This window comes from Pogona vitticeps, chromosome 2, assembly GCF_051106095.1.
Source record: "Pogona vitticeps strain Pit_001003342236 chromosome 2, PviZW2.1, whole genome shotgun sequence".
Classification (NCBI taxonomy): Eukaryota; Metazoa; Chordata; class Lepidosauria; order Squamata; family Agamidae; genus Pogona; species Pogona vitticeps.
In genome coordinates this window covers 4,524,100-4,533,677 of record NC_135784.1, presented here as the reverse complement: position 1 = coordinate 4,533,677, position 9,578 = coordinate 4,524,100, and the positions used below count along the sequence as shown (strand labels likewise).

At 43.0% G+C, this 9,578-nt stretch overlaps 1 protein-coding gene across 1 annotated transcript in view; it reads right to left on the bottom strand.

Annotated features, from left to right (window-relative positions):
- Positions 1-5,049: 5,049 nt before the first annotated feature.
- The window catches only part of LOC140703781 (uncharacterized), a 64,363-nt gene continuing 59,834 nt past the window's right edge, over positions 5,050-9,578 (bottom strand). Inside the window, exon 7 of the mRNA XM_078386426.1 lies at positions 5,050-7,869. Coding sequence (XP_078242552.1) covers positions 6,592-7,869 — 1,278 coding nt within the window. The 3' untranslated portion in view covers positions 5,050-6,591. The remainder of the gene's footprint in view (positions 7,870-9,578) is intronic.

Below are 9,578 nucleotides of genomic sequence, written 5' to 3'. Positions count from 1 at the left end.
GCTGTCATGGGGGGCATAGCTGAATGCTAGCTTTCTGTAGTTCACATATGACACATCATCATGGATTGGGGCTCTGGAGATAAGAATAGGCCCCCCCTGAGGTTGAGAAATGGTAACAGCAGAAAAATCAGGGATAAGGAGGAAACTGCTCAAAGTACCTCTTTTTCTCATGTTCTAAATAAGAGGACATTTCTGATATTTTCTGCCTCTCAGTCTGGCTATGTCCAAAGAGACATCTGAGTGACTGGTAAGTTTTAGTGTTAATTCAACCATTTTTCATATCTAATGTCCAGTATTCATCCTACTTTTTGATGTCTACTACTTTTGATTCATCCATTCAAGGGTCAGAATCTTGTTGCATAGCCAGGCCTACATAACTTCGTCTTGTGCAAGCTGTTATGAAAGTTGTATTGATTTGAAAGTCATATCCAGTAAATAGTTCAAGGGGCATAGTGTACATTCTTTTGTGTGTCCGGTGTATAGTTTTTGTGTGGATTGTTGCGTAATCAATTGCTGCAGTTCACTGTGCAACTGGTTGCGCAGTGTGGCACTTGGCCTGCGAGGTATTACCTCTCTTTGAACATACCCTGGCATAACTTTACACTATACCAAGTCCACTAGGATTTCAGCCACTTTTACCTAAAAACAATGACACCAGACACATAAGCTTATTGTCCTACTATATAGTTTTAAATCACTGTATCCTTCATACAGATTTTGAATTTTATTTTATTCCCCAAAAAAGTAGAATCCTGAAACAAAAAAGGCAACTCTCTAAAAGAAGATTTAATATTTTCCATCTAAAGTCTGGCTTCACCTAAAGAGCAAAGGAAATGTGACACCATAGTTCTTCCAGAAAATGTCTATTGGAGCCTTCATTGAATTCTGTCTAATGTTCTCCCTTTGATGTTAGTCACATTTTCTCCTTTTAGTGCCTGTGAGATATATTGATTTATAATAAGCCTTTAAGGGGAGGGAAAAAAAAAAAAGAAAACAGCGTATTGATCAAACCAAAGCAGTACCTGGGGAAAACTATAATATGAATGTTAATAATACCACTCAGACATCTAGTGGGTATATAATATTAGACACTGTGGCATTCACCCTTGTGACCCTTGCTTGCCCTTCTGTCACAAAGGCTCACATCGTCTTTTCCTCTCGCTGCCACCAGTGAATTACCTCAGTCCACAATATAAACAATGTGTGTCAGGGCACTTGTCTTGTGAACACAAACAGAACTTATTTATTGAAGTGAAGCAGACTGAATAATAACAGAAGTCCTTCAGATACACATTATACACAAGCAACAGTTCTCTCAGTACATACTTCTTTTCTCTTGCTATATCATTACCACCTTCTCTACCTACAGTGGTGCCTCGCTTAACGAGGATAATCCGTTCCAGTGAAATCGCTGTAGAGCGAAATCGTCGTTAAGCGAAATAAAAAATCCCATTGAAATGCATTGAAAACCCGTTCAATGCATTCCAATGGGCTGAAAAACTCACAGTCCAGTGAAAATCCTCCATAGGGGTGGCCATTTTCGGTGCCTGTATAGCGAGGAATCCATCCAAAAACACAGCGGGGAGTCATTTTACACAGCGGGTGGCCATTTTGAAGCCGCCAATCAGCTGTTTTAAAAATGTCGTAATGCAAAGAATCGGTTCCTGAAGCAGGGAACCGATCACCGTCAAGCGAAATTTCCCTATTACAATATCGTTTTGCGATCACAAAACCAGCTTTCTCTCAGTATTTGTTTCCTCTCTCTCTAACAATCCAGCCCTTATTTCTGACTCCTCCTTCTCCCGCCAAACCTCATATAGCTGCTGACTCCGCCTCTCCAGTCCTCTCATAGACTCATGCAAATCAGCTCATGAATATGAATAGCATGAGTGACGTGGGGCATCGTTACATTCCTACCCCCCAAGAAAAAGTTTGTTTCATGAGGGAAAACCTTACAGTTTACTGCATTTGAGAAGGCTTTCACGGCCAGGATCTAATGGTTGTTGTGGGTTTTTTGGGCTTCTTGGCCGTGTTCTGAAGGGGGTTTTTCCTAACGTTTCACCAGTCTCTGTGGCCATGGGCATCTTCAGAGGACAGCAAACTGTCCTTTCTCCTCCACCGGGCACCTCCTCCGCTGCTGCAAGCACAATCGGGGCAGCCCTTTGGGAGGAGCCAGGCTGTGGGGAAGGCTGAAGCCAGTCCTCAGTTTGCTGTCCTCTGAAGATGCCGGCCACAGAGACTGGCGAAACGTTAGGTAAAACCACCTTCAGAACATGGCCAAGAAGCCCGAAAAACCCACAACAACCTTACAGTTTACCCTTATGAACAATGGAACATACAGGGAACATTGCATACAAAACATCATCATCATAATATGCTTACCAGTTATGTTCTAAATCATATACCATATCTTAACATATAACACTTTATATTTACCATATATTTATACATACCAGAGAGTTCCAGAAAAATATCTACTTCTGTTACATTGACTATGCAAAAGCCTTTGACTGTGTGGACCACAGCAAACTATGGCAAGTCCTTAAAGAAATGGGAGTGCCTGACCACCTTATCTATCTCCTGAGAAACCTATATGTGGGACAGGAAGCAACAGTTCGAACTGGATATGGAACAACTGATTGGTTCAAACTTGGGAAAGGAGTACGACAAGGCTGTATATTGTCCCCCGGCTTATTTAACTTATATGCAAAATACATCATGCGGAAGGCTGGACTGGAGGAATCCCAAACTGGAATTAAGATTGCCGGAAGAAATATCAACAATCTCAGATATGCAGATGATACCACTCTGATGGCAGAAAGTGAGGAGGAATTAAAGCACCTTGTAATGAGGGTGAAAGAGGAGAGTGCAAAAAACGGCCTAAAACTCAACATCAAAAAAACTAAGATCATGGCCACTGGTCCCATCACCTCATGGCAAATAGAAGGGGAAGATATGGAAGCAGTGACAGATTTTACTTTCTTGGGCTCTATGATCACTGCAGATGGAGACAGCAGCCACGAAATTAAAAGACGCCGCTTCTGGGGAGGAAAGTGATGACAAACCTTGACAGCATCTTAAAAAGCAGAGACATCACGTTGCCAATAAAAGTCCGAATAGTCAAAGCTATGGTTTTTCCTATTGTGATGTATGGATGTGAGAGCTGGACCATAAAAAAAAACAGACCGCCAAAGAATTGATGCCTTTGAATTGTGGTGCTGGAGGAGACTCTTGAGAATCCCCTGGACTGCAAGGAGAACAAACCTATCAATTCTAAAGGAAATCAACCCTGAGTGCTCACTGGAAGGACAGATCCTGAAGCTGAGGCTCCAGTACTTTGGCCATCTGATGAGAAGAGAAGACTCGTTGGAAAAGACCTTGATATTAGGAAAGTGTGATGGCAAGAGGAGAAGGGGACGACCGAAGATGAGATGGCTGGACAGTGTCTGCGAAGCAACCAACATGAAATTGACAGAACTCCGGGAGGCAGTGGAAGATAGGAGGGCCTGGCGTGCTCTGGTCCATGGGGTCACGAAGAGTCGGACACAACTAAACGACTAGACGACAACAACATGCATAAACCTGCTGGTTTTCTATTACCATGTTTACTAGAGCAAACTTATTACTTTAAATGTTTAAAACAATCGATGCAATTATGAACATTCGCACTACTCACGTCAATACAAATCACATTACCTTTACATTAGGAGGAGAAGGGAGGAGCCGATCTGGCCTTTCTCCTTCACCGGGCACCTCCTCTGCTGCTGCAAGCACAATCGGGGCAGCCCTTTGGGAGGAGCCAGGCTGTGGGGAAGGCTGAAGCCGATCCGATCTTCCACCCCCACCATCCGGCGCAGCGCTTTCGGAGAGGCCTCCCGGTGGGGGGGGGGGAAGACTGGATCGGCTTCAGCCTTCCTTCCCCGCAGCCCGGCTCCTCCTGAAGGGCTGTCCCGATGGTGCTTGCAGCAGCGGAGGAGGTGCCCGGTGGGGGAGAAGGCAGGAGCCGATCTGGCCTTTCTCCTCCACAGGGCACCTCCTCCGCTGCTGCAAGCACCATCAGGGCAGCCCTTTGGGAGGAACCGGGCTGCGGGGAAGGAAGGCTGAAGCCGATCCGATCTCCCCCCCCCCACCATCGGGCGCAGCGCTTTCAGAGAAGCCTCCCGGTGGGGGAAAAAGACCGGATCGGCTTCAGCCTTTCTGCACCACCGCCCGGCTGCTCCCAACATCGCTAAGCGAAAATCGCCCATAGGGAACATCGTTAAACATAGCGTAAGACCACTCCAAAAAAGCCATCGCTAAGCGAATTCTTTGTTAAACGAAGCATTTGTTAAGCAAGGCACCACTGTATGTACTTTCTTAATAAAAGTAACTGATTTCCATTGCTGAATTAGTCCAGTCTCTTTTTAAAACACTTTTACTGTTTTCTTTTCCCAGTATTTTTCTGGGGTACTGTCTAGCTCTCAATCGGCAGCTAAAGATAGCTACACTTTATCTGGCCTCACGCCAGCCACAATGTTTCTTGGTCTGAGACAATCTTCTTGCCTCCAGAAACAAAACAAATTCTATTTTCAAGCCTCTGCTTTTTATTTTCCTATCACCTCAGATCCGCTCTGACTGTGGCTTCCACATTTTATCCACCAGTGCTCCCTTATCTCCCAGAGCCTTGGATTTCAAGCTAACCCACTGGGTCTTTTCAAATCCTGAGGTAACAAAAAAAGAATTTTTCCTTTAGAGTCGGTTCCTATCTATAGTTCCCCCAGATCTGCATTCAAAAGCTCCGCCACCAAAATTTTCCACAAAAGATCTAACACGTCACCCACTTCTTCACCACAGACCTCTGACTAAAAAGTACCCACGACTCCAGAAAATTCGCTTTTAAATATTGGCTTCACTGGATTATTTCATATCCCGCCGCTGCATACCAATTCTGGCATTCACCCTTGTGACCCTTGCTTGTCCTTCTGTCACAAAGGCTCATGTCGTGTTTTCCTTTCGCTGCCACCAGTGGATTACCTCAGTCCACAATATAAATGACGTCTGACAGGACACTTGTCTTGTGAATACAAGAAGAACGTATTTATTGAAATGAGGCAAAATGAATAACAGAAGTCCGTCAGATACACATTATACACAAGCAAAACATTAACAGTTCTCTCAGTATGTACTCCTTTTGTCTTGCTATAACATTACCACCTTCTCTACCCATTTTCTCTCCAGTCCTCTCATAGGCTCATGCAAATCAGCTCATGACTATGAATGGCATGAGTGACGTGGGACGGCCGTCGCAGACACCTGTCTGGTATATATGTTTCTTGTTTGATAAAAAGGCAGAGCTGTTTGTATCTGTTGTTACTGCCTTGCTGATTAGCAATCGGCCCTGAACCAAGAGATAAAATGTCCCGCTGATCTGCAACAGCCTTACCCAGCCAGCAACAAAAGTAATCATTTAGAGTTAACTATATATAGCCAAGAAAGCTCTCATTCATGAGAATGAGCAAGAGAGATAAGGATGAAAGCCTTATTTAGAATACTGATTATGCTGGGTGAGGACATGTTGCTTTTGATGCTAACTGCTATGTTAAACTATAGCAGTGATGGAAACCTATGGCACACATGCCACAGCTGGCACGTGGAGCCCTTTCTGCTGGCACACGAGCCATAGGTCACCAGATTGCTACTCCCCCCACACAACCAAACCTCAGGAGGTGGCTACAGCTGGTGCTGGCACTTCGGCAGGCGGATCCGAAGCAACTGGTGCTGGCAGCACACGACTCCAAAAAGATTCGCCACCGCTGAGCTTTAGTATGTCATGATTTATCTTCTCTTACGGATTTTATGTTTCGAAGGTTTTCTGAAATATTTATGTGACTGCAAGGAGTCAGGCTATTTTTTATGCATATTACAATGGAACCAAAGTTGAACTTCCAGAGATGTCTCAGCAGCTCTCTCATGCATTTCTTTGCTTATATTCATTTTGGATTGCCAAGAGTTATTTTAGACGCAGTACACAATTTAAAACATAATCATGTCTCTGTGCTTTGTGAAACCATTATGAAATGATATAACCACATATGCTGTATTCCACAATACTCCATTTTTGTTAATTCCTATTTGTGAAAATCACAATGTAAATTTGGCATAAGTTTGCAAAGCTTGCTTGCCGGCGGAAAAATGAAACAGAAAAAGATGAAGACAACATACGAATAATTATTCAACAATATCAGATGTATGTGTAAATTAAATACAAAGTATCCAATAAAATAAAATAATATAAAATAATATAATTATATCCCCTGGCTACCAACAAACCTAAAATATTTTGTTAGCAGTTACCAATGAACAAGCTCCTGTGAATTATATGGTTCTGCTGGAAGGCAGTTTAAAAAAGAGTGCCCAGTAGGATCTGACATTCCTTTCCATATTTCACATATTTAAACATTAGCACTTAGAATTTAAAAGCCACACTTTTCTCATTTAACAAGGTTTCCATTACTGCGGCTCCTTCTGTTTTCAATGCAGCTGATGTGATTTCACCCCTGGGTGTAAAGCAGGTCCTGCCATTGGTGCAGCTTTTTTCCACACTCCATGCATTCATTTGGTTTGTTGTTTGTGAATTCTTTGATGGGAAGTAAGCTGATTGTTTTTTCTGAATGTCTTTCCACATTCCATGCATTCAAATGGTTTCTCTCCAGTGTGCATCCTTTGATGCGAACTCAGGCTATCCCTCCGAATGAAACCCAATCCACATTCCGTGCATTTATATGGTTTCTCTCCAGTGTGAATTTTTTGATGCGAACCCAGGCTGTCGCTCCGATTGAAGCTCTTTCCACATTCGGTGCATTTATATGGTTTCTCCCCTGTATGAGTTCTTTGATGTGAACTCAGGCTGTCACTCCGATTGAAGCTCAGTCCACATTCCATGCATTTGTATGGTTTCTCACCAGTGTGAGTTCTTTGATGAGAACTTAATTGATTGCTGTAAACAAAACTCTTTCCACATTTCATGCATTCATATGGTTTCTCTCCTGTGTGAGTTCTCTGATGTGAACTTAATTGACTGCTGTAAACAAAGCTCTTTCCACATTCCATACATTTATATGGTTTCTCTCCAGTATGAGTTCTTTGGTGTGAACTTAGATGACTGCTGTGACTGAAGCTCTTTCCACATTCCATGCATGTATATGGTTTCTCCCCTGTGTGAGTCCTTTGATGTGAACTAAGGTGACTGCTGTTAATGAAGCTCTTTCCACATTCCATGCATTTATATGGTTTCTCCCCTGTGTGAGTTCTTTGATGTGAACTTAGGTGACCACTCTGACTGAAACTCTTTCCACATTCCTTGCACTTATATGGCTTTTCCCCAGTGTGAGTTCTTTGATGTAAACTTAATTGACTGCTGTTACTGAAGCTCTTTCCACATTCCATGCATTTGTATGGTCTCTCCCCTGTGTGTGTTCTTTGATGTGAACTTAGGTGACTGCTGTGACTGAAGCTCAATCCACACTCCATGCATTTATACGGCTTCTCTCCTGTATGAGTTCTTTGATGTGATTTAAGGCTGTCACTTCGATTGAAGCTCAATCCACATTCCAAGCATTTATATGGTTTCTCACCAGTATGAATTCTTTGATGTAAAGTAAGGGTACTGTTGTGGCTGAAGCTCTTTCCGCAGTCAATGCATTTATATGGTTTCTCACCCGTGTGAGTTCGTAGATGTGTACTTAGGTGACTGCTTTGGCTGAAGCTCTTTCCACATTGCAGACATTTATACTGCTTCACCCCTACCACGGGTTTTTCATGTGAAATATGATTACTGCTCATTTTGATACTCTTTGCATGTTCCATACATTGGTTTGGTTTTTTTCCTTCAGCTCAATTCTATGTTTATTCAAATTTCTTTCTTTCTTTCCTTCTTTCTGGTTGCTGTCACAATTTCATAAACATTGGGCTTCTGAGAACTTGCATATTTTTCTTTTTCTAGCTTTTTTCCTGTCTTTTCTCTCTTTCTGGCTGTTTAGTTTTTTTTGTTTTCCTGCATCACACTTAGTTCTGCTTGGTGATAGAATAGGTGGCTCTGTATAATTCTGATGGTTCTGTTCATTATCTGATGGAGAAAAAAGAGAAGGAGGAGTACAGCACAGCAGCGAATTGCATTGGGGATTTACTTTGTTTTTCACTTTAATGAGTAGAGATGGGGGTGTTTGTATACGCATAAGCCTGCACAGCTAGACGTAACAACGGTCCACCCCCCCTATGGCCGGACCATCCACTCACATATCCACCGTCACCGCTCTCCCTTCCAATCGCTCCAGAGCTTGTGGTCGGCTATCCACTCATCAGCCTGGCAGGGAGACTCATCTTTCCTCCTTCTGCCAGGAATGGTTAGCCGACCGAGAGCTCCAGAGCAATTGGAAGGAAGAGTGGAGCCAGCAGCAGCAGACACATGAGTAGAGTCTGGCAACAAAGGGCTGGACCCTCATTACTCACAGCTGTGCAGGGCTATTCTTATTTGTGTATAAATACCCCAATTTCTAGTCATGAGAAAAGAAGGTATCCCATAACAATTATTGAATGCAGAATGACTTTGCTTCTAAGCATAAATGAAAATAAGATGGAAATGGCTTAGAGACACTCTACTAGGTCTGTGATTTGATAAAACAAAAATGCCCATTTAGACAGTGGACATCATTGGCAAATAGTTGCATATTGAATATTCCAGCATTCAAGTGCCCACCACCTCCCAAGGCATTTGGTTCCCCTGTTGTACTACTTTAACAGTTAAGACATTTTTTCCTGCTATTCAGCCTAAATCTGGCTTCCTGTAACTTGAACTCAATATTGCATGTCCTGCACTCTCAAATGATTGAACACAGATCCCGTCCCTCCTCAGGATGACAACACCCCCTCACACACACAAACACACACACCCTCCTTTTCTCAAGGGTAAACATGCCCAGAGCTTTCAGTCTTTCCTCACAGGGTTTGCTTTCCAGTCTTCTCATCATTCTTGTTTCCTCTCCTGTTCCAGTTTGTCTGCATTCTTTTTCAACAGCGCTCTTCTGAAATGGGCCCAGTACTAACAATGAAGCCTGCTCAGTACCAAATAGAGGGGAACTAGTATTTCATATGGTAAATCCTTAAAGAAATGGGAGTGCTTGATCACCTTATCTACCTCCTGCGAAACCTATATGTGGGACAGGAAGCAACAGTTCGAACTGGATAAGGAACAACCGATTGGTTCAAAATTGGGAAAGGGGTACGACAAGGCTGTATATTGTCCCTCTGCTTATTCAACTTATAGGCAGAATACATCATGTGAAAGGCCGGACTGGGGGAATCCCAAACTGGAATTAAGATTGCTGGAAGAAATATCAACAACCTCAGATATGCAGATGATATCATTCTGATGGCAGAAAGTGAGAAGGAATTAAGGAACCTTGTAATGAGGGTGAAAGAGAGTGCAAAAAACGGTCTGAAGCTGAACATAAAAAAAAACTAAGATCATGGCCACTGGTCCCATCACCTCCTGGCAAATAGAAGGGGAAGATATCGAGGCAGTGACAGATTTTACTTTCCTG